Source organism: Equus przewalskii, chromosome 28 (genome assembly GCF_037783145.1).
Source record: "Equus przewalskii isolate Varuska chromosome 28, EquPr2, whole genome shotgun sequence".
NCBI classification, from domain to species: domain Eukaryota; kingdom Metazoa; phylum Chordata; class Mammalia; order Perissodactyla; family Equidae; genus Equus; species Equus przewalskii.
The window spans coordinates 15,438,769-15,464,864 of record NC_091858.1 but is presented as its reverse complement, the minus strand read 5'-3'; the positions used below and the strand labels follow the sequence as shown (position 1 = coordinate 15,464,864).

The following is a 26,096-nucleotide window of genomic DNA, read 5'->3' as shown; positions in this document are numbered from 1 at the left end:
ATACTAGGGAGAGAAGTGACTGGAACTGGAAAGGCTTTAGTCAACTCTCTCTTTTTTATTTTAATTGGAGAGATAGAAGGGAAAAATTGTGGATGATGCAGGAAGGTTTCTAATTGCCAAAGGTGAATATGGCAGGTCGTGCTGTAAAATAGCCTAAATGCAAAGGGCTGCAGGATGGCGAAGAAGAAAATCAACGTGGAGCAGTGGGATTGGGGCGATTTCCCTGAAGATGAGACCTGAGCTGGGGGCTGCAGTGTGACAGAGCTGGATGGATGCGAAAGGTCGCAGTTTCCCGAAGGAAGACAAACAACGTGCTGCGGGGAAACGCAGGTCTGCTTCTCAGCTTGGGCAAGTCCCTCCTTCATGGAGTCAGCGGCAGCTGACGTCTCTGGCAGCTCAAGCCTCTGATGGTTTTCCGCCCACTGGGGCTGCTCACGGGCGCACCTTTGTGGGGACTGTCTTCTGTGCCTGGCCCCCAGGGACAGGGTGGAGAGTGATGTGTACAGGAAAAAGCAGGTACTGAAGTTGACGGTTTCCTTCTGATTTCAACTATCAAGAAAACTCTGAAAACTTCTAAAAACATCTGTTAAGCATATAGTTTTAAGCTGAACTTATGGCTTAGATATTTCAAAAATGGAAGATGAACACAAAGATGGAAGAAGCGATGGTTTCTAAAGACAAGAAGTAGCAATGGTCTTACCGAGAGATTTATGCCACATGGTGCACAGCGCACGACTGAGGTTTCATTGATTCTTGGCAAAAGATTGGCATAGAGTGTTTTTCATTTGTTATCAATACTTTTCATTTTTGTCCCCCAGGCAGCCACTGTAAGGGGCAAACTGATGCTCAGGGAGAGGCTGGAGCTTCTTTCATCACAGGGAACGGAGTGGGAGGTGGGCAAGGTTGCGCCAGGCCAGGGCACCATCTGCTGTTAGAAGGCATCCCTCGGAGCTGCGTTAGGGCCACAGCAGGAACGGGCACAGCTCCCCTTCCTTTGAACACCCTGCTCCGATAATGAGCTGACAGCCTGCAGATGGAGCAGGTCAGTAAAAACCAATGGGATTGCATTCCACAAACATAAAAAATGATGTCCTTTCGATATTAGTACCATATTTTCACACATACCCACTTTCAGATAGTCTAATAAATCTTTATTCATCTTAAGAGATGTCTTTTTTTAGCCAATAATATTCTTTTATTAACCCATGAAAGACAATCTATTATGAAATGGTTAGCTTAGTTTCCTTTAGACAAAGATAATAGAATTCAAATAGGAATTTGCCTGGTTCTTTTGAAATATAAGGAGAGCTGGCTGGCTGAATTGATAAAGGAAAAGAACAATATGAGTCCTGTCACATTCACAGTGGAGGTGAAAGGCAAACTTTTGTTCATCAGGTAACATTTGTAAAATGTACACTTAACTTAAATCAACTAACATTTCACAAGCATACAAATTATACCATTTTAAATAATACTTATTATAAAAAGATCCTACACATCATTGGTTAATGCAAATAAAATATCTTCAAATTATTACAGCAGTCAAGACATTTTACATCCATTTGTGCTTTTAAAACTATTGCTAGCTGCTTCTGGAAAAAGCTACAGTAACTGTATATTGTGGAAAAAAAGTGTTTTGGGATACAAATGCACACGTCAACACCAGAAGAGGCACAACAACATTGAACAATTCTCTCTCAATTTCCCTGAAACAAAAGATCTATTCAATGAAGTACATTTCCATGCTAATTGCTAAGTTAATGTTTTGACAAGCACAGAAGAGGGCCACTTTTTCTTGGTCACTAATGACAGCGAACACCAGACGTCTAGGAAAATATATATTTACATAATATATATTTAAGAGAATATCTAAGGAAAATGGGACAGTTTTCACATACATATTCAAAGAGTCTCAGAAATTCCACTGAGGTCCACAGTGGGACGCCTTAAGTGTCCCCAGTGTTCTCTGGAACCAAACAGAGAAGGGCAGACCTTTACTAATGGAGTCCGTCCACCTATGTTAATAGACAATCTAATGGAAGTGGAATGATGCACTCATTAGAGAAATGCCTGTCACTTACCCAAACTCCCAGTGGGTGGGCATAAACGTAAGTAACGTTTTCAGGGAATTCAACATTCAGGTGCACTGGCTACAGGTTAATGACCTTTACTATGTGGAGGTAACATACAGAGAAAAAGATGTTCCATATGGAGAAAATGTATTGTCTCATGTGGATTAATGAAAAATTAATTGGGTTGAGGTAAACGTTCTTTTTCCCAGCTCTCGTCAAAGAAAAGACAAAATAGATATTTATTTGTCAAACGGGGCGTCCAATTTGACAACCAGCTCTCACAAGCGGTCCACGATATTGGTCACATAGATTATATTGTAGCTCTATAACTCCCAGATACAGTGTTACTTGTGTGTAATCAATTGGGGGAGACCCACATCTGGAGGGAGGCAGAGTGGGTGTTACAACTGAAATGATGTCCATTCCTACGACTGCGTCCCATCCCACGGGGCCCGTGGAAAATCAGAAATAGGACAATTCACAGTCAGTGTTTTCTCTTTGATGAGCTCTCTTAGGTTTCTGTGTTTGTGTTTCCCATGCCCTGCCGAAGGCTATTTGCATTATAATGTCAACCCTTGGTTGATGAGAGTTCTTTTGAAATATTCCCACTCCGGTTTTGTAGATAATTGAGGTTGCAAATATCGAGTCTATAACGTCAAGCCAATAATCATAATTCTGAGTTAAGATTGGGATGAGCGGAGTGGAGCATTCTGGTTTGGAGTCTGTCAATGCGTCTGTACTTCCTTTCCACTCCCATGGCTTTTCCATCTGTTGGATGGGTGTGTGATAACACTTATCTCATTTGCCCTTTGAATTGACGGCATGAAGCCCGTTTCACGCATTTTTCTCTGGAAAAGGATTACAATGATGGCATTTGGAATCCAAGTTTATATCTAGGGGATGTGATAATTACTTGTCATTATGTAATTTCTAATGAAGGCATTGTGTAACAGAGCAGATTGCAGAACAGAAAAACTTGGGTGTGGTGGCAGGAGATGAGCAGGCTGAAAAATACTTGAGAGTGAATTTATGAAGGTCTGAAGGCCCTGAAGAAGTCTGCATTTTATTCTCTGGGCCACATTATTTTCTGAAATGTGTGCCACAGACTGCTCGTGCTAGGGGAAGTTAATATGTCCGGCGCAGCTCAGTTAAATTAAGCCCAACTTTACTTTAGGGTCGGCCTTAAATATGCTAATACGCATGTGGGTCTCTGAGGGTTTTGTATATTGCTTTTCTCACGCTAAACAATATAACTTGGTAGCAGTACACAAACGAATATGAAAAATGTGCCAGCTAGGCACTTTCGAGTCAGTTGATTCTAATATTCTGTGTACACTCAACACACCTTATATTCATAGGTACCTGGCACATAGCAGGGCTGAATAAACGAATGAAATGAATGAAGTATCTGAATAGCCCTCAACTTTCTCACCTATAAAATGGGAAACCGGTAATACAATTTTTAAAGAGTTGAAAAGTTGGAGAAAAGTGATCACAGAGCATTTTGTGACCACAGCGTCTTTTAATTAAAATCAAATTGAAACAGACTTACAAATGAAAAAAGTAAATATAAAAGAATGGGGAAAATATCTAAGGGATTACTCTCCAATTATTGTCTGACTGTGAAATCTTTGCTTAACCTTCCTAAAGTTTATTTGTAAAGGGGACGATCATACTTTGCAAGGCTCTTAGGCTCTGCCTAGCACCGTTACTGGGTGGGGTGTATATGGTATTGTGGATGACAGCACAGGCTGGGAACAAAACTGCCTGCGTTTGAATCTCAGCCCTGCCCTTTTCTAGATGTGTGATACTTACTACGTGTGTGACGTTGGCAGTTTAATTAATTTCTTTCTGCCTCAGTTTTCCTCATCTGCAAAATGGGAACAATAAGTATACTTATCTCAGAGGGCTGCAGTGAGGAATACAGATAAAATAATCAATGTTAGATATTAAGAAAAGTTAACTTCTCTTACTATTATTATTCCCAATTTCCTAGATAATAGGAGAGAAAAGCTCAGGCCTGCCCTAATTTGTTCTTCCTAGACTGGAGCTGCTCAGCCAGTGGCTGGACCCCATTTCCCCCTCTCTCCCAAACTCAGTGCTCACAGCTCATTTTTAAGGAATACTCTCCCCCACCAACTTCAACAACTATTGGGTTAGACCCTCTGTCCTCCTCCAAACCCATTTATATTAATAAAAAATCCACCAGTGCTTATTCTTTTTGTGGCCATGAATATATAATTACATTCACGTCCCTGGCTGATTTATATTTGGATTATTTTCTCTCTGGATTACCTCCAGTTTTGGCCCATTCAATTGATGCTCAGTTAAAATACAGAGGAATTCTTGATATCTAGAATTTGGAAGGACATACAAAGGCAAACAAGAATTATACACCATCTTGCCTAGGGATGTGTGATGAGAAGGGACCAACGTGATACTGCAAGATTTGTTAGATGGTTTGTTCGTTACCAGGACATGCTGGTGTCATTTCATCGCTATGGCGACAATTTAAAGAATAATAATGTAAATAGGCCACTTGCATGGTTCCCACTATAATATTATTTTGATTGCACCCTTTCTCTATGTTACTGCATTTTCCCCTAGATCATTTGACTGTTTATCTGGAATTCCCCAAATAGGCCAGCGAGGCATCAATAAGCCAGCGAAGGTTTTGAAGGACCTTCCAGCAATCCCCAAAATGCCCCCTCTACTTCGGAGAGTGGGCTCTGCAGTACCGCCAGCACGTAAAGGAGAAGGAACAGGACGGACACGGTGTGACCGAGTATCAATAATGGAGGCTAAGTTTTCCAATTCCTTCCATAGATCAGTAAAGTCTATCATCGAGCAAGTTAAGGCAGACCACACTCACGAGTAACCTGTTTACATTTAAACTCACTTATGACTTGTATTTCCTTTTGAGGACAACCTTAAGGGTGAACAAGAGTTTTAAATGATCAAGATATTTACATTAGTTTTGACTCTTCAATGGCTTATATATATGTATTGGAGATATATCTATATATAGGATATTATACATATCTAAAGTTCGCTTTAAGAGTGCTTTTCACATGAATATACCCAAGAAAGATTATCAACAAGGGAGTTAAATATTTGCATACAAAATAATGTCTGGCTGCATAGAATTCTTGCGCTCAATAGATGAAGAGCAACAGATTGCTATTATTAGTGGTTTTTTATTTATAGCTCTGTCAAAAGTATGTGAAAATATTTCTCTCTCACGAACCACTCTAGAGAATCATTTTATACAAAGTGGGGTTTGTGTGTGTGTGTGTGTGTCTTGGAGGTTGCTCATACAGGTTAGCTCAAAGCTTTTCTGGCACAGTCTAATAAACTGAGTTCCATGTAAGTGGCCGGCCACCACCAGAAAGAGATGACTTCAAATAGATTTCCAGCAGCAAGGCCGGGACTAAAGATACACGTGACAACAGGCTTCAAGGAGAGGAAAAATCCAGTCATAATAAAAGGCCAACGAGCTTTAATTGTAAGAACTTCTCCGACTCTGAGAATCTTTTATTTCCACCAATGAAACCACTTATACTCCTGGTTTGATGTTCTAATTTAAGAAATGGAAGACACTGAATTAATTTTTAATTTCTATTCCACTGCTATGTCTGTTTTCATTGTCCCTCTAATGCAAACTGCACTGAACAATACAGATCGTATGTCTCATTGCCACCAGACAACCTCATCAGCCAAAAAGGTGATGGGCAATCTTATTTTGAAGCCAAAAGAGAGTTAAAAACATCAATAATTTTCAGATAAACATTAAAAATAATCCTTCAGATTTCTTTGAAAATAACATCATTTTAAGTTGGAGCACAATCACTGAAGGGAAAAAGAACCCAAAACAAGTGAAATCTTTTATTATTTTAGTGGAAAATAAAATAAGAATTGGATTTTCATCTAGGATTATAATGGTTCATGAAGTAAAAAGGCTTTCGTCAAATGTCTGTTCTCTCCTCATTAAGGAACTATCTGAGGCCATGTTCCTGAGTCAACTTATATCTGCTTTTCTAAGCTCTCTAGTCCTGTCCTAATTATGTCTACATCTCAAGATCCATGACATGGATTCAAACAGACCCATGGCTAAATGTAAACAGCTATAGTGACCATACAACACCCAATCTATTCGTTTGTCTATAACGTGGCAGAAGTTCAACCTTTAATGAATAGGACTTGATTCTGCCTAAATCCCTAATATAACTAATAAAATGTGGTCACTTTCAATAAGATAAATGCTTAGATATTATTTTATTTTTTTGGTGAGGAAGATTGACCCTGAGCTAACATCTGTTGCCAACCTTCCTCTTATTGTTTGAGGAAGACTGTCACTGAGCTAACATCTGTGCCAATCTTCCTCTGTCTTGTAGGTGGGACCCCGCCACAGTATGGCTTGATGAGCGGTGTGTAGCTCCACACCTGGGATCCGAACCTGCGAACCCTGGGCCGCTGAAGTGGAGTGTTTGAACTTAACCACTACACCACCGGGCTGGTCCCCCAGGATATTATTTTTAAAAATCCAACAACAAATCCTTTGCCAAGGCTAAATATCTTGCACCTTAACAATCTATTTGTCCTCAGACCCAAAATAAAACAGTGCTTCAGCCAGATTCTCATTTCCTAAATATCCCTTCAATTCATAAGAAAAGCATCCTTCTAGAGGAAAACTCCCCATTAGTCAATCTTGGTCTTATCATAACTGATATTTCTGCTTCTAATAAGGTTAGAAAAATACCTGGGTACTTGCAGTAACTTCTAGAACCCACATCTACATGCTAACAGCGCCTCTAAAAACCTTCTGAGCAACACTGAAACCTTATTATTTACTTATCTTGAAGCAAGTTTTCTTATCATTTAGAAAAGTCTGTGTAACATTTCTTGTCTCTCTCCACTGTCTCTCACTTTCTGCAGCTTTTAAGTAACAGCAAGGCCTTGGCAACAAAATAATGTATCATATGGTTCAATTTACATCTATGCATTGAAACAGGCTTACCTGTCATCTTGCACACAGATCTAAATTATAACCCAAGAAGCAGAAATTGCCCCTTTACTGTATAAAAATTCTGTTTTTAGAAGGAATACTTAAAATCAGAATCTTTTAAAATCAATGTATAATACTGAAAAACAATCTACATCTATTTTTATAATAATTTCACCTTTCAGGGGAAAAAATTCCAAACTATATTGAAGTTTGTTTTATATTGCTTCTTCAGGTCTCTTATATTGACATTTAACCACAAATACCCTTTGGCAATTGCTTTAGATGCCATGGTCTGTGTGTACCCAAACATTAAAAAGATGATCAATTCATAGTCTCTACAGACCAAAGCATAAATGGATTAAGAAATAATAAAATTGGATGCAAATTCGGGTAACTATACCAAACCTGGTGAAAAGAACGTGGTTCACCTTTTAGAAGAGTTGTCTAAAATGTTCCGGTCAATCACAATTTTCCTTTTTCTCTGCAATGATACACCAGTTGCCATGGTCGTTCCCAGAGCTCAGAATGTGGAGCTCTGACACATTCTCCTTCAGCAGGGCATAGAGCTCACCTTCTCGAAACACGTGGTAGTAACGCATAAAGGCTCTGGAATCCAAAACGTCGGGCTGTTCTTCGACAGAAATTGCGTCATCTGGGTTGGAATCTGTGGAACCGACTGCAGAAATCCTTCTCAATATCTTCCTAGCAGAAGGGTTACCTTCTTCTAAGTTACCTGCACACACCCAATTCTCATTTGTATTGGTGCTCTCCGGAAAATTCCCCTCTCCGTTTCTCCTCATTTCACCGTGATGGTCTCCATTTAGGTGTTTCCTGGCGGCTGGTGCTTTCAGCCCTTCCGAACGTTTCTGAGAACTTTCCACAAACACTTCTTCATCTAAATTTTGCTCTGTTGTTGAAAATGGCTCTTGGTGATCTAAGTCTAAGCTAGAGCGTCTGGAGGGCTGGACCAACACAGTGCTGTTGGTCCATCCTTCTGTGCTTTTCAAGGGTCTCACTCTTTCAATTTGCTTCCTCAGAGTTGATTCATCCAAAGATCTGGAGAAAAACCAGGAACGAAAAGATTTTCCTAACGTGTTATAGAATCCATTTTCTTCCTCTCCTTCCCTAGAAACCTTTGCACAACAGGTTCCAGCCGTCACTGGTTCATAGTCTATGCTGTGGGACCGTCTTGAACCACACTGCTCTTTAAAACAACCAGAACAGCTACACACAGAGCAAGGAGGACGACAGGGATGGCTTCTTTCCGGATGTCCACACTGCTTCTTTCTCCCAGGCTGGCTGGGTTCTGAGAAGAGCTGGGAGCATAAAGCCCTGTTCCAGGGAACAAGCACATCTTGCTTCTCAAAGCGCCTGTTCTTTTGTTCCATAGCCCAGACATAAATCATCAGCTGGCCTCCAGGAACTAAGACCCTGGCCATTTCTTTTATTGCTCTGATTCTTCTTTGTTTTGTAGAAAAATGGTGGATGACTGGAAAAGAAGAAACTAGGTCTCAATGTGTATGCGCATACATAAACCGACATATTTATACACTACTATTTTCCATATAACAATGATGCCATTTTGACATGTAGGAAAACCTTATTTCCTACAGGGTAGGGCAGGTGGTAGAAACAGCCCCAGACCTGACTTTAGGGGAGACATCATTCTTAGCTTCGGCTCATGTACTTATTGGACAACAGATCCAGGGCAATTATTTAACTTCTATGGATTTTCAGTTTCTTCATCTACAATAAGATGTCCACAATCTGTAAGGTCTCTTCCAGTTCCAAAATCTTGTAAATTTTATTAACCAGAAGGATGACCATTGTGAATAAGTAAAATTTGCAAAGGAGCATGAGGTTAGGTAAGTGTTCTCTAATAGGATTCTATGAAATAACTCATTGTTTTAATGAGTGATTGGTGCTTCTAAAGCACCAAAAGATGAACACCACTAATCAGGGTTAATACAATTAATAAAGCCAACAGAAGTGGAGAAAAATGTTAAAGGTTGTTTTTCTGTTTAGATAATGCAAAGATAAGCCAGCCAAGCACAGGTCCAAATGATTGCTTAGAATTTTTAAAATATGAATATAATATAAAATGGTTGTGTATGTTTTTTAAAAAAATCAACTTAGAGGTCATCATTTTACTTCCAACCCCTGCAAAATTAACGTGAGATTCAAGCAGAACTGCCTTTTTCTGGTCTTCAATTCGTTATTAGGCATAGTTTTCATCAAACCACATGTAGAAAGTGCTAGTCTGTTAGCTCCTAGGGGAGTATAATCACAGCACTGTGTCAAGAGAAAACATCAGATTATTTTTCCACCCTCAGGCCTACCACATACATGTGTCAGGCAGGAAGTCAACCCCAAGGGAAGTCTGGACATTACTGCTCAGATATGGGCAGTGGGGGAAGAGAGCAGGGGGAACAGCTCCTGTAACCCTCACCGTAATCCAGCTGTTAGTAGTGGTTTCAGGCAGATAAATCTCTGTAGTTTACCTGCCGCAGAGAGACAGTAAATGTCTAAATGAGATTACTATATATAGAGAAAGCTATCAAAGGACGCTCATTCAGCAGGCACTCTGTGTTGTTTCCAGTGAGGTTTTCCTTGTTGTCAGCAGCACACAAAGCCTGGGTCTCTTTCTCTACAGTGCAGCGGTGTAAGAAGCTGGAGGTATGAGGTCAAAATGGGGTTGAAGAACAGGACTTGAGTGTATTTTGTCCTACATCTATCAATAACCAGCCCTATGATCTTTGACCAATCACCTTACTTCACTAAGCATCAGACTGACCCCCTTACCCTGTCCCCAAAGAGAGAGCCCTTTATAATGTCAATTTGAAAGCATACGCTTCCAGAAGTAGTGTCTTGGTCGTTGGGCTAAAAGGAGGCATAGGGGTCAGGAATGAGTAAGACAGGACAACGCTAATGTTCCTATCTATGACTACTCATGGCCATTAATATCTCCCATAACTTGCACCCAATTCACTTGAATTTCTATAAGTGTATTTTCTAAATATGGTCGATCTTTGCTATCTTTGGATTCTGTATTTGCTTATTTGCCTACTCGCTAAAATTTACTTGCAACCCCCCGAATCAGCACTCTCAGCGTGTTCGTGGTCATTCACTGACATGCACAGAGTGGTAAAAACACTTGAGCCTCCAAGATGCATGTTACCAGCTGGCATCGGACAAGGCTACCCTCCACCTTCTTGTTTCAGCTCTCATACTGTCAACAAATGTCCTTTTCTTGGTCTATTTAGTGCCACATTCTTTGCATTTTTGTGCTTTTTGTTGGTGATGTCGCTATTCAAAATGGCCCGCAAGCATAGGGCTGAAGTCCTGTCTAGGATTCCAGAGCACAACAAGGCTGTGACGTGTCTTCCAGAGAAAATACACATGTTATGTAAGCTTCGTTCAAGCACGAGTTATAGTGCTGTTGGCATGAGTTCAAAATTAAATAAGGCGTCTTTAAACAGAAACAAACATCAAACAAGGGAGTGTATTGATCAGATCACAAAAATGTTATGAGCAGAGGCTCACAGGAACCTAATCCTGGTTTTCCCCTGAAAGCAGTGTTTCAGTACTGGATACGTCAGCATTTACAGAGACTTAATCGGACACGATTACTGTGAATAAAGACAGTTGACCGAATTCCTTTTGGGGGGCCATAAGAGGAAAAAACCCCCAGCATTAAAACAGGACTATTTTAATACAGTAACCTCTTTTTAGAAGACTCATAGGTCTTCAACATTTCAGGATTCTGGGTTTCAAAAGAAGTTTTCTTTTTTATGGAAGAAAAGTCTGTATTTTTTCATTTCTTAAATATTTGCTATGTGATAATTCATTTTAATACTATAATTTCACCCAGGAAATATCTAAATCTTTTATATTATGTTTTGTATTTATATTTAACATGTAATACTAAGTAACTTTTAATCCAGATGTTTTTGAAAAAGAAAAAGTTTACAAATGAAGATTTTTTTCATTACATCTAAAATGTATTATGCATATACATACATGCTCTATTAAGAAACACTGTAAATGTAATCCAAATGGGACATAAAGATATATTTATATGAATTATTAATTTCAGGAAACTATGTTGAATTTTTAAAGGATAAAAAAATCCTCTTTTGTTTAAAAATCATAATCACAACTTAAAGGCAAAAATAGTACTCAATATATGTATCCTAAAGCATTGTGTTCCTGCTGAGAGCCCAGAAAATAGGTAGGCGGAATTCAGTTACTGGATTCGAGAATCACATGAGAAGTTACACAAGATCATCTTTAAAGTCCTATAATATTTTGCTGTTTTATGATGTAACATTACTTAACTTTTCAAGTGTGCATGTCTTGTCTCTAACTATAAGCATTCAGAATCCACAGGTTTAGCATAAAACAGGATTTTTCAACCTCAGCACTATTGACATTTGTGGCTAGATAATTCTTTGTTGTGGGGGGCCCACTCATTAGATGACAGTAGGGAGCACAAGCACACACCAAGTTGTGATAACCAAAAATGTCTCCAGACATTGACAAATGTCCCCTGAGGGTGGGAGGGGGTGCAACATAACCCCAAGTTGAGGACACTGGTGTAAAGTAAATCGTTGATTAATGCTATTTTGATATATTGCCAAATTTTCATAGAATTTTTGTCAGACTATTCTCAAACTAAGTAGAAAGTGTTTCTTTATCCAATCTGTCAGTAAAACATAAGGAATATATAATTAGGTATGATGCTTACGTCTCACATTATTATTAAGAGACACGGAAAAGCAAAAATGTATTTCTTCATGATATGATAAGCAAGAAGTGCCAACATTCAGAATTCTAAATAGGGAAGTAAATATACATGGACATAGGAGAGACGGTCTGTTGAAATTTCTCATTATACGGCTCTAAATGTGAAACCTAACTGGAAAATGATGACGTCACCTTAATTTACAGTTACAGTTCATAAAAACACAAGCTGTTTCCACTTAAAGAAGCATTTGTTTTTTAAAGATTGGCACCTGCGCTAACATCTGTTGACAATCTTCTTCTTCTTCTTTTTTTTTCTTCTTCTCCCCAAAGCCCCCAGTACATAGTTGTATATTCTAGTTGTGAGTGCCTCTGGTTGTGCTATGTGGGACGCCGCCTCAGCATGGCTTGATGAGTGGTGCCCCATTCGCGCCCAGGATCTGAACTGGCAAAACCCTGGGCCGAAGAAGCAGAGTCCGAGAACTTAACCACTTGGCCACGGGCCGGCTCATAAAGAAGCATTTTTAGAGGCTGGCTCACTGGCGCAGTGGTTAAGTGCACACGTTCCACTTCTCAACGGCCAGGGGTTTGCTGGTTCGGATCCCAGGTGTGGACATGGCACTGCTTGGCAAAAGCCATGCTGTGGCAGGCGTCCCACATATAAAGTAGAGGAGGATGGGCAGCAGATGTTAGCTCAGGGCTAATCTTCCAAAAAAAAAAAAAAAGAAGCATTTTTAATGAGAAGATGGCAACAAGGGTGCTCCATTTCCTCTGCAGGTAAGGTCTGAGATTTAAATGGGAAACAGAGAAGGACTTAACCGTGGACACGTGCAGCATTTCCTAAAGGTAGGAGAGCTGGTCAGTACCCTAATGCCTATGACAGTGGCTCCACAGCACAGCCTGGATGAGGTAGCCTTGTGGACCCTAAAACTAATGGAAACAAAGGAAGAGCAAAGAATACACTCCTCTGAGCCCTCTCTGATGTCTAGCTCTTTCAGTGGAATGACTAAACCAAAAATTTTCTCTCCACTAAAGATTCAAAGCATTGTATGGTGCTGCTTGGCTCAAGAAGAATCCTTTCTCTTAATGTTTACGACCAAAATGGACTTAGTTTCAACTGCAAAGAAGTAGGGCCGTCATAGAGCAGGTTTCCATGGCAACCATCTCCTGCCAGTCCTAACTAGTTCCAAGGTTATGGCATCCAGGCCTGTGTCCCCTCACTATGCAAAGATATCGTCCCCATCTAATGTTGAATAAATCAAATTTCTCATCTATTTCAAGAGGGCAAACAGTCTTATTCTGAATTTTTATCTAGCAATCAGTTTTTATCTGCTCAGTCTTATATAGGTTTACCTTGCTTTGATAAAGCTCATTATATTCAAATAGATTAATTTTTTAAAAAGTGTACTGGGAAAAATAATTTGCTTTGCGAAAGAACTTGCTGTAAGATTCCCTTAAATAGCAAGTTTTCCTGGCATATTAAAATATGAGTAACATACCAGGTTTCAGGAATACATATATTGAGTAAAATGAGCCTTATCTGTATATGTTTCAGGCATGGATTTTGTGGTTTCTTTTCATTTTTGCTACGTGTATTTTATGGGCACACCTGTTGGGGAAATATGAGGAACAGATTCCCTAACTTAGGAACAGTCTCTGGCAGTAAGAGAGAAGAGTGGCATTATGAAAACAATGCAATCTGGGACCAGGTGGGACCATCTTCCCCAGTGACCTGAGTACCAGTGAGTGGCAGATTGGATGACACATCTTTCCAGGTGACATTCAGTGCTTTAGTCCTACAATATTCTGCTAATTAAGGGCACACTTGTGGCCTAAAAAAGGTGGTATGACTTCTAAAGATCTCCTTTACATTGGAAGAATCTGGCTTCATTTCAGGATCACGAAGTACTGTTTCCAAGAGGCAAAACTCCTCTAATACTCTCTTACTCATAAGTAAAAGAAATTGAGATGAGTCATCAAAAAGAATGCAATTAACCCTTTGAAGGTTAACCAGTTAAACAATCATATGTACCCTCCTAAGTATATTTGAAATTAGTCAAATCAATCAGTTGAAGTATTTTTAAAGATTAGATAAACTGAATTACATAGCCCTTTCTACAAAGAATGGATGTTGGGTTGTGAGAGTGGCCTCAACCGCGTGACATTATTCTCACGGCGAAGAGTGAACGTGTGACCGGGCTGCCTTACCTCCTATGGAGATGATGGCATCGAAGCCCTGGTCCCTAAAGGGGAGATTAAGGTTGTCACATACCATGACTTCACATCCTCTACTCCGGGCAATCTCGACCAATGGCCCACAGTAGTCACAGCCCAGGGTATGTACCTGGCTGTTCACTTTAAGATACTTTCCAGTCCCACAACCTATAAGAGAAAAACCTGTGTTACAAGCTATCCTTAAGGGAAAGTGGAAAATTGTCAGTTTGTCTCATCACAAGGCATAGAAATGACTTTACATTAACTCACCGAGACAGACTACAACGTGGCATGAAGGTATTCACAAAAGCAAAAGAAAAGCCTGCACTGCAGGGAACGCTTACATATTTTCCTTTAGAATAGAAGAGGGAAAGGGAATGAGGAAAAAGAAAGAGTATTTGTTGAATATTTAATGAGGTAATGTCCAGAGGGCTTAGCATGCTGGCGCAACCGAAAAATGTTGGCTGGCCCACGGCAGGGAATGACAGTTTCCCAGGGACAGTGTCCAGGCTCTTTACAAAAGTTACCTTCACGTACGTATTTCATTATCTACAGCTCTACAGGCGATGGGCTTTTATTCTCCTGTTCTGTCTCCAGTCTTACCACTTGCTGGCTGTGTAAAACAAACGACTGCCAACCACTTTTCAATGGATATAAATAAAATAATTCGTACAATAAAACATGCTTTTCAAAAATTTTTAATTTGAATGAAAAAAGGATTTCAACATCTTTTTATCCAATCTATTGTCAGAGCTAGGTTTTAAATGATTTCTGCTGACTCAGCATACAACTCTGACACAGAACTATTTTTTTTTTTTCCTTAAAAAGACCGTTTTTGACTTTACTTTCTGGTGGCAGAGACCCAAATAATTCAAGATTTACACAACCCGAAGATTTGGATCAATCAGAGCTCACTGATACTACAGTGAAGAAAGTGGTAACATGAATGAATGACCATTTTGAACCTACAACCTAGTACCTAGTTTTATGTTCTAACACAGACATATCATCTAATTCCTTTTCCGAAATGTTTAAAGATACCGTTAGAGCTGATATCTGTACCTACTTGGCATTAACTCTAGATTTTTCTGCCTGAAAAAATATCTACTGCTATCCAAAGATCTGAAACACATCACAACACTCTTTAATAATTCCTCCTTAATAGGTGCTATTCAAAATTATATGAGACACTAAAAGCATAATTAAGGTTCATTGATGCCAGCTGAGACAGTGGAGAGCCTATGAATAAAAAAACAAGATTTCCAATGTTATTGTCCCAATGGAAATGATTGGGGTCTTAGAATTATTTTAGATTTCACAGCCACTGTTCCTGAGAATTCTTATGAGAAAAAGTATCCAATATTTAAGGGCAATCATGGGGAAAATATAATTCACAAAATTTTAAAATTGAAATCCTGAATATTTCAAAGATGATGGTCATATTTTAGGAAAAATACTCTTGAAAATTTGTTTGCTCATTCTTTTATTGGCTCAGAGCATACATTTAGAGAACTGAGGGAGAATTACTTCAAAGATACTAATAAAAATAAATTCAGGCCAGCCCACTGGCATAGTGGTTAAGTACGTGAAGATTGGCAACAGATGTTAGCTCAGGGCCAATCTTCCTCACCAAAAAGCATACTTTAAAAACAAAAACAGATTCAAGGGCCAGTCTGCTGGTGTAGTGGTTAAGTTCACATGCTCCGCTTTGGCAACCTGGAGTTTGCTGGTTCAGGTCCTGGGCGTGGACCTACACACCGCTCATTAGGCCACACTGTGGCCACATCCCATGTAGAAGAATTAGAAGGACTTACAACTAGGATATACAACTATGTATATGCTTTGGGGAGGGAAAAAAAGAGGAAGATTGGCAACAGATGTTAGCTCAGGGCCAATCTTCCTCACCAAAAGAAAGCATTAAAAAAACCAGGTTCATAGACCATTAGAGCTACAGGGAAGTATTCAGAGAGCATATGGTAATGAGGAAACTGAGGTCTTTTCAAACGTCAGCATCTCCTGAAACGTTTCCAGTGCCCCAGCCCCTTTGATTTAGCCCATATTTTCCAATGGCATTCATTTTTAAGAATAGTAGGGGAACCCCCAAATATGATGCATTATCCATTTCTAAGTGCATACACTGAGATGCTAGATGGGAAGATTTTATCCTAATAAGGAAATCAAGAATATCTGCCAAGCCTAGTCACCCTATTGTCTTAAATGTGCAAGAAATAAATCAGAACACTTTGGATACTGCGGCAAGCTCCAGAACACGACAATCCTCATGCTCCTTTACGAAATCTCATTAAATGATAACCTTTCACAGTACTGAGGAGAGATTACAGGAAGTGTCTGCATGCTTCCCCTCCCCTCTGTTCTGTATTCTGCACCACACTATAACGAAAGAAGAAAGGAGATAATTGCCTCACTTCAACAAAAATATTTTGGCCCATGGTGGGCAAGTCTTTGCTGGAAATAACTAAATTAATCTGAATGTTCCCTCTGAAGTTTGCAGAAACAACCGCATTTTCGAAACTAAGAGCTTTTTGCTAAGACCTTATCTGAAAGAGAACTCTCTTTTCCTATGGGAAAAAGAAGAACATGGCCTATTTATTTCCCATTTGATATACATTTCTGGGGGCCAGAGATGAGGAAATATGTTTTATTGTGCAGGCATGGTGCCTGCCACATAGTAGGAGCTTTAAATTTTTATTGACTCAATGAAGGGATGATAATTGGAGAATGACTCAGCAAATTAAATATGACCACAGAGACTGGGAATAAATACACTGAGAATTAAGAGGCAAAGGGAATCTGAATTATTGAAAAGTTAATTTTTATTATGTGCACAAAAATAAAAATTTCAATATTATTAGGGCAATTGGCTCTGATGTCAGGTTAAAAGGTGACTTTGCTCAAAAAGACTCTAGCTCTGGTGTTTCTCCTGCTTTCTAAACTAGTCCAAGATCTCGAACCACCGACCACCCTCCATGCACCATCTAATGGACTTGTTGCTAGCCCATTTCAGGTAACAGTAGTACCGTAAGTGCAGAGGTCACAGTATTTCCTCAGAGTACTTCGCATTTCTGCTGTCTTTGAATCACTCAGGTTCTTTTCATTTAGGCTCTAGTTCCTGCTCACTTAATTCCTGACATTTGCCCTGAAGACTTAGTTTCCATCAGGAGCCATTATCAACACACCTCAGCAAATCAGCTTGACTGGGGAATGGGGTGAGGTGGGTAGTCAAATTTTAGTCAACTCAAAGTTGCACCCCCAAAATAGTGAAGCAGCCTAGAGAATTTCTGCCTGGGCAACTGGAACCTGATTGCCTCTGGATGTTTATTACCTATGCAAAGTTTTATTACTAATTAATTATAAATTGCTAATCTAATAACCAGACATTCGCCAATATAAACAGTTGATGATTTTAGCTAAGTGGAAAACACATACAGAAAAAATTTTTCCTTTTGGAGATAGTCATCTTATTCTGCCTTCTCTTCTTCTGCTAATCCCTTTGGGATTCTTTTTTTCCTTTTCATTTATTTCTTCTTTAATTTCAATTTTATTTTAAAACATATCTTTCATTGTGTAATCAAAATATTACTATTCATTTTTTGAATAGTAAAAAAATGTAAATAGTACAAAATTCAAAAGATACAAATGGGTCAAAAAATCTGCTATAGATATAATTATTGATTTGCACAGAGGTATCTGAAGAATATTATTAGTACCATAATTTGTAGTAGCAAAATATAACAAACATATATCTGTTAATATAGTGCTATTAGCATTGAATGTTATGCAGCTTTTAATAAAGGCAGCTCTGTAAGAACAGACATGGAATGATCTCCACAATATATTAAAAGAAACAAAAGCTAAGGGTGTAATTGTTTGTGTAACATACTACCATCTGTGTAACTGAAAAAGGGAAATCCACCCATATACACATCCATGGGCATAAATATGCTTACATAAACGTGAAATATCTCAAAGATTATACAGGCCGCTAAGAGCACTGGTTGCCTCTGGTGTGGGTTAGGTGGTGCTGGGGGACTCAGGTGGGATGATATTTTTCACGGTACATCCTTCTGTACCTTTGTTACTGAACCATTTAAGTGGATTACTTAGTTTTTGGTTTTTTGACTTCATTTATATATTTATCGAGATTTTGGCCTTGTAGAAGTTTTAAAATCTTATGTGGTCTAAGATATCAATACAGTGAATCCTTCGTTACTCACAGATTCTGTATTTGCATGTTCACGTACTTGCTAAACTTTATTTGTAACCCCAAAGTCAATACTGCAGCCCTGTACGCTTGTTCCCTGACACGCACACCCATAGAGTAGTCAAGAATATGAGTGGCCTGGGGCACCTGTTCCCCACCTTTTTTTTTGGGTAAGGAAGATAGGCCCTGAGCTAACATCAGTTGCCAATCCTCCTCCATTTTACGGGATGCTGCCACAGCATGGCTTGATGCGCAGTGTGTAGGTCCATGCCTGGGATCTGAACCTGTGAACTCTGGGCCACTGAAGCAGAGCACGCAAAACTTAACCACTATGCCACCGGGCTGGCCCTGTTCCCCACCTTCTTGATTCAGCTCTCAGGCTGTCAACAAGTGTCCTTTACATGGTCTATGTAATGCCACGTTTTGTGCATGTCTGTGCTTTTTTCTTGGTGATTTCACTGTTTAAAATGGCCCCCAAGCACAGTGCTGATGTGCTGTCTAGGGCTCCTCAGGGCAAAAAGGCTGTGGTGAGGCTTGTGGTCAAAATAGACGTTAAATAAACTTTGTTCAGGCATCAGTTATAATGTGTTGCCCATGAGTTCAAAGTTAATAAATCAACAGTATATACTTAATCAGTGTATTTACACAGAAACACACATGAAACAAGGTTAGGAATTGATCAGTTAACAAAAATGTTGTGATCAGAGGCTCACGGAACCTAATCCTATATTTCCCCCGGGGGCAATAATTCAGTATTCACTAATTCAGTGTTCACAGCAACTTTACAGAACATAAGCGGTGTGCGTAATGACAATCAACTGTATTTTCTTTTGATTTCTGACTTTTTTTGGTGTCATATATAGAGAGGTCTTTTGCCTCTGAGAGTATTTTTTAAAATAATCTAGTTGTCATCTAGTCCTTTAATGATTTCATTTTCTTATATTTAAATCTCGGCTTCAGCGGAATTTTTGGTGTAAGGTATGAGAAAGCAGCATATATATATATATATACACATACATACACATATATATAAATACTGTTGTCCCAAAGCCACTTATTGAACAGTTCCTTTTCCTCCCAATTAATTTTGAGATCCTGGTACTTTGCTTACGTTATGGGCGGTAAAAGTTCCAAACTCACTGAATCTTCTGAAATCAGATTTATTTTTAAAAAGTTGACATGATAGAGATATTTTTCAAAGACTCTCCATTTCTACATAACATGACCCTTCCCCAAATTCCACACTGCTTGCAGCATCTTTAACAAGCCAAAAGCCTTGGGCACATGTCTGTTTCTCTTACCAACATTTAGAGTAAACGTGAAATTAGACAGTTTGTAACTACAGACCTATGACCCTTATGGGCACAGTCTGCATGCATTCGCTGGGAACCAGTTTTAGGTGGGCGTGCCTCGAGTGGGAATCCTACCATGTCTTAAACCTCAGTCTTAGATCTGCTGGGCTGTGGTTTACCACTTCTCGATTCAGAAAGATTCTGAGCCAAAGTCCTCCAGGCAAATCAGTGATTATGAAGATATGATCTAATTAAAGATGTGCTCTAAATAATAAAACACCCAAGGAAAAGGATCCATGAGATTAATAAGAGGTTATAGGACCTCTTCTGTAATCCCCCAATTCTGGCTCTTCTGTGGTGGGCATGAGAGCGGCTCAAGGGGAGCCCCCCAAACACTGTATTTACCAGTGTGAATGTCTCTAAATTTAAAGAGGTCAGTTTCACAAGCAGTCATTTCAGTCCTGTTTTATTCAATCAATATCAGGTCGATTTTGTATGAGGATGTACACAAAGGCTCTGAGAAGATTGCCACTATCTAAATGTAGATCTGAGGAAGTTTTCTACTTTCTGACTTGATCGTATGAATTTCTGCTATAAAGTGAATAGTCTAGGACAAAATTTCAGACTTCTGGTTAGAAGAAAAATGTAAAGTGAATCTGAAAAGGAAAGGCCTGATGGACCGTATTTCAGACTACGTGGCAGAACTCTGGGTTACCTATGTCGGCGATGAGGCTGCCCGGCTTCTGCTCCTGGAGGAACTGGCGGACACGAGGCCAGGCTTTGCTCTGCAGGTCACTGAAGTAAGGGGCGGTGCTCTCATACACATCGTGCACATGCTGCTTCTCCAGCCGGGCGGCCTCATAATCCATCCTGGGAAAACAGGGCCACGCCAAGAAAGGCAGGTCAGAGTATGCACCGGAGACGGCCAAAGGAGAATGCGGATTCCTAAAGTTGGAAACCTACAACTGCCAAAGCTTGTGTTGTTCTTACACTTTTTATAAGCTGCAAAGAACAAAACCTTCACTGTAACCGCCCCATTGTTGTCAAAAGACTAGCAAATGCATAGTTTTTACCTGCCGATCTTCAGAGAATTATGGTTTGGGAATGAGTTAGCCACTGTAAATTGTTGTGCAAGATCGATTCTTGATTCTGGAAGCATACACAAGAATCTTATCAGTGGTTCACTTTGAGTAAAATCATTCTATTTGATGCTAAATAGATTTAAAAATTTTCTAACACATAGCTCACCACTCCAACCCAACCCTGAAGCCTTACGGACTCTACCTTTTTCGTGTCTTTGGATTCCAACCATTTCTCTATACTCCTACTGATTCTGTCTTCGAAAAGGTGCTCATTTCTTGCCTGAATTTCTTTAACAGCCTGTAAACAAATGTTTTTTTGACCCTTCAGTCTCTTTCCTGCAATTATGCCATGACTATTTCTCTAAAACATAAATCAAATTGTGTTGCTGCCTATCTTAGACTTCTTCAAAGGCATTTTATAGCTTGTCCGATCAAGTTTAGGTGTCTTGGGAGGGCGTACAAGGCTCTTTCTGATCTGGCCTCAACTTACCTCTTGAAGCCATTTCTCAGCATCCTTCCCCAGTGTCAGATGAGCCTGTAATACTCAATGATCCGTGGTTTCTCAGATACGACACATTCTCTCTCATCCAAGGGCCTGAACAGATGCTGTGCTTTACCTGACTAACTTCTGTTGATTCTTGGCACAGGCATCACCTCTTCCAGAATGCCTTCTCTGACTTCCCATGCAGGATAAGGACAGTCAGAAAGGAGTGGAAAAGTACAAGAGTGGGTCAATATTTTCATTATTCTCTTGTGACATGTGAGTGAGGGGTCTCCCAGGGAAGTGGCCCGGGGCTCTGACTGTGGCTTCTTACCAATCAATAGAAACTATTTTCAATCATTTAAGAGCCCATTTGGCCCTACAGGTGCACATCAGCTAGTTCAGTCTTGCCTCATGAACTCCTGTTGCATCCCACGCATCCCTCTCTGGATCAGAAAGGGCTGTAATCGTCTATTAGATATTTTTCTCTAGCGCTGGCTAGAAGATTCTAGAGAACAAGAGCTTGTCTTATTTAATCCTGAATCCCCAGTAGTTAGCATACAACAGACTCTCAATAATGAACAAACAAACATTACCAGAATGCAATCTACCTCAGCATGAGGGTGGCATTGGCTTCGGTAGAAGACAGAGTAACCCTGGGGAGTGTGGGAAGAGAGGGGATCCTACACCCACAAGCTTGCAGATGGGAGTGTGAGACAGAAGGTATTGTCTCTGGACAGCTTCCCTGTCCCCTCCCCCCAACTACCCCCACCCTGGGAAGTAGGAAGCACTGGGTAAGATGGCGTCTGATTAGTTACTCAACCATAAAGTGCCTCCTCCCCTTCCTTTGTATTTAAGAACTATCTTGAGAGTGACTTTGAGACTATGAAAATACCCTGTTTTTCATACTCTCACTCACCAATTTTAGCATCCAATCCATTGATGACTCTTGCTTAAAACAATTATTGCTACAATTATCACCAAACGATGATATTCTAATTCCATCCTTCCTTCTACTGCCAGGAAGAGCTTTTCAAGATTTAAATTAGCAGTAGGTTATCCTTAATTACTATAGACCTGCCCACAGTCCCTGCAAAAAATCTGGCAAACTCCTCACAGAGTACAAGTCTCATTTGTGAGGTCTGACAAAACTTCCACCCAAATTGAAACAGCTTATATTGCACCCTCAACTAGAATTTACAAAGTAAGCATATGGCTGGCTAGAACTGCCTACACATGAGAAAAACCCAAACACTGCGTGCTTTTCTTTTTAATCAAAATCTCAGTAGACTTAAGTCTATTTAAAATGTTTCCCCCTCAAGGAATCAATCAGGCAATACAATTTCGAGAACCCTAGAACAAATAAATTTTACTTTACTGCACTTGAAAATGTTAAGTGGCAATCAACATACACTCGTTTCCCTTCAAGCTGGCTCCAGCTCCAAGCTCAGAATTTGTAGTATCTGGACAATACCCCTTGGAGAACTTTCTCTAATTCTCCCCCATAATGCCTGGTTTCTACCATAAACAGCTAAATTCAAAGAGCGATTTTAAAGTTTATGAACCATATAAATCCATTTTGTTTTTATTGTATTTTACAGTTAAGATTGTACACTATGGAATAAAGAGCTGACTGTGAAATTGATCTGTAGAGTTGAGGCTATCCAAAATGACATTTTTTACACTCCCTGGATTTAAATTTCCTGCAGTATTTTCCATATGAGTTATATATATAAGCACATTCCTTGTGAATTCAGTAATGTGATTAAGCTAGTAAGACTGGGACTAAAATAAGAGTGCAAGGTTCAAGGTGAAGTGAAGGAGGTAGGGTTTCGTTTAGCCAGACTTCCTAACCTGTGCGCTGTCCAATTCTAGGTCCTTGGAACTCATGCCTTGTTGGTGAGTCATGAAAGAAGGGAAAATAATTTGAAAGGTAAGGAGAAGTCATATAAAGTAATGCAGTGATATTTAGAAGAAATCATTTGTATGTTAAGTGCAATGGAAAGTGGTTTTAAGTTGGTGGGTGGGTCAGAGGACAACATAATTGGATTTATAATTTTAAAAGCTCATTCTAGGTCTCTCATTCTAGGTATATTCTAGGTATATCTAACTCTAAGCAGACTAGAGTAGCTATTGTTTTTAGTTGTCCAACCAAGTTCACCATCCAACTTCTTCTGATAATATGTATCTTGTCCTCCATGGATGGGTATGTGACCCAGGCCTGGTCAATCATGGTACCCCACATGCGTGGACACAATCATTGGTTCAATGGTGGGCAGGTAATATAAGGTCAGCCAATCAGAGTCTTTCCTTAAGATACATTAGTGTGGAGCTAAGGAAGTGGTGTCCTTCCCTCTGGCATCACAGAGTTAGAAAGATGTAAAAGTCAGACTGCCAGTGGCCAGCTTTTCTACCACCAGGAAAAGACCTGTTTTCAGGTAGAAGACAATAAAGTCAGGCAAAGCAAACAGAGATGAGAGACAAATGGAGAGGGAAAAAGATCCATGGCAGCATTGAGTCCTGGTTCCGGTCCTAAGATTGCTTCTTGCAGTTCTTTGGGCTCTTCCTTATCCTTCCCAACTCAGAGAGGCAATAAATTCCCCTTTTGACTTAAGCTGGTTGGGTCTCTGACCTTACCACCATGTCTTAATCCCCTCTAAGTCATCAGTACTTCTTGCACTAGCGTTTGCTTTTTGTTTTGTTTTATATCTAGCCTTTATTCCTTGGAGAATGGCAAAGAGGAGAGAATGTGATAGGAAACTAACAGGAGAGGTCAGTGGTTTGGTATGTTTCCCATGGAGAAAGGAACAAAGAGAAGGACATCAGCAATTCCTGCTTCTACAAAGAGTCCTCACTGAGTGGTCACAGATGTTTGGTTTTCCTGTTTTGTGTATGTGATTGGAATGACACTTCTTCACCCAACTTGATTCAGGCAAAGCCATGTGACCATGAAATGTGATCAACAAAAATGTGGATTCTCTTGGGCAGAAGCTTTATGAGCCAGTGGGGGGCTCACCGAGTTCCTCTGCAATCACAGAAGCATCAGTCCAGGTCCCTGAGTGACTGTTCTTGAAGGACAGGCAGCATGAGCATTTTAAGCCAAAAAGAAAAAAAAGGAAAGAAACAGCTCATCACAAGAAATGTTGAATATCTAGGTAATGAAAAAGTCAAAATTATCAATCATATTCTATTAGAAGATAACTTGTTACTATGTGAATTTGTGTTGTTTTTGTTTATAAATATTAATACTGGGGCCAGCCCCGTGGCCAAGTGGTTAAGTTCGTGTGTTCCACTTCAGTGTCCCAGGGTTTCATCAGTTCAGATCCTGGGCACAGACCTAGCACTGCTCATTAAACCATGCTGAGGCGGCATCTCACACAGCAGAGCCAGAAGGATCTACAACTAGAATATACAAGTATGTACTGCGGGGCTTTGGGGAGAAGAAGAAGAAAAAAGAAGATTGGCAACAGATGTTAGCTCAGGTGCCAATCTTAAAAAAACATTTTTTTAAATTAATACTCTTTTCTTTCCTGTAAATATATTATCACAAAACTGGGAGAAAACTGAATACAGTTCTGTATTCTGCTTTTTAAATTTAATGCAATATTGTGAGCCAAGGAACAACTTTTACCTGTAGTCTTCTCCATTCTTTTTAAATAAGGCCTCTTGTTGGAACCCTCTGGCAATAGAACATACTGGAATGGCAATGTCTTGTTGGAACCACTGCTAGCCTAAGAGGATATCAGAGCTGTTGTAATAGTGCTGCCATATTCGGCACCTCTCCCTCTTTCTTTTTTCACTGCTACGACCTAGTATCTGAGCTGTTATTATAACTTTCTGGTTGGTCTCTCTGTCCCCCGTCCCACCTCGAATATATCCGTAATGCTGGGAGTTTGCAACACTCTTTCTCCATTAATATTCACTATACACTCCTATAGGAAAAGGCAACTGCAGAGACCACATAGCATATGTGCTCTTTCTGGCTTGGTGGCTGTAACTTGTAATTTTCCCTCCATGAGCCCAAGAAAAGCAGTTTAGGATCCCTATTTCATGCCAGTGCTGGATAATTTTCCTATAGTGTCCATTTGATAATATCCCCTCTCTGTTGAAAACCCTTCAGGGTACCTCTACGCTCTACAGGATAAAGCTTGCACTCCTCAGACTGGCATTCAAAACCCTCCATGACCTGGTGCGAGTCTACCTTTCCAGGCTTAGATCCTGTAACTACCATAACTCGAATTCCTCCACCAAAGGACTCAACTCACCCTTCCCTGAGTGGGCCTTGTGTATGGCTCCTCATTCAGGTCTTTGCTGAAGCCGTTTTCTCTCATCTGAAATGCTCTAAAGTCACCTCACCCTTCCAAAATCTTACCTGGCCTTCAAAGTCTAGCTTTTGCCTCCTCCATAAAGACTTCAGGGACAGCTCTGGATAAGACTAATCTCTCCTAGTATTTCTGTATACTGCATATGTATTATCTCTCTCCTAGTATTTCTGTATACTGCATATGTATTATCTCTATCACTCTTAGGGCATGTCTCCTGTTACCATCTTGAACTCTCTACTCTGTATACGTTCCCAATTAGATTAGAAGCTCCTGGAGGGCAGAAACTGAAATCTGACCTTTCTTTATATATATCATAGTGCTTAGGATCATGTTGAACAAAGAGCAGTCACTCCATAATTAACTGTAGAACCAACGAATCAATGAGCTGTTTCCTTAGCTCCCTCTGCAAGACAACGATACCTCACTCCAGACAAACTGGTCCTCGAGTCTTGGGTCATAAATCACAGAGACCCTGCTGGGGGCCAAAAGGCCTCCGAGGAAAGCAGGACTAAGGTCGAGCTCTTCCAGTGGTGTTTTGTATTTCGGATTTCCTGCCTTAGCAGAGGCCTGTTTTAGAGATATACCTGAAGTATGCAACAGTCACATTTTTATAACTAAAAACAAATATAAATATTGTAAATTGTTCTCCTATTATAAATG

The 26,096-nt window shown here is 39.9% G+C and overlaps 1 protein-coding gene across 8 annotated transcripts in view; it reads right to left on the bottom strand.

The window, feature by feature from the left end:
* Positions 1-1,129: 1,129 nt before the first annotated feature.
* The window catches only part of TRMT9B (tRNA methyltransferase 9B (putative)), a 55,034-nt gene continuing 30,067 nt past the window's right edge, over positions 1,130-26,096 (bottom strand). For 3 of the 8 annotated variants that reach the window (XM_070599088.1, XM_070599087.1, XM_070599091.1), the window contains 3 exons: positions 20,264-20,418; positions 14,029-14,202; positions 1,130-8,566 (listed from right to left, as the gene is read on the bottom strand). In XM_070599088.1, coding sequence (XP_070455189.1) covers positions 7,536-8,566; positions 14,029-14,202; positions 20,264-20,417 — 1,359 coding nt within the window. In that variant the 5' untranslated portion in view covers position 20,418 and the 3' untranslated portion in view covers positions 1,130-7,535. Of the gene's footprint in view, positions 8,567-14,028; positions 14,203-20,263; positions 20,419-24,127; positions 24,180-24,742; positions 24,843-26,096 lie in introns of those variants that run through there. The other 5 variants (XM_070599089.1, XM_070599090.1, XM_070599092.1 and 2 more) reach the window with 5 other exon arrangements.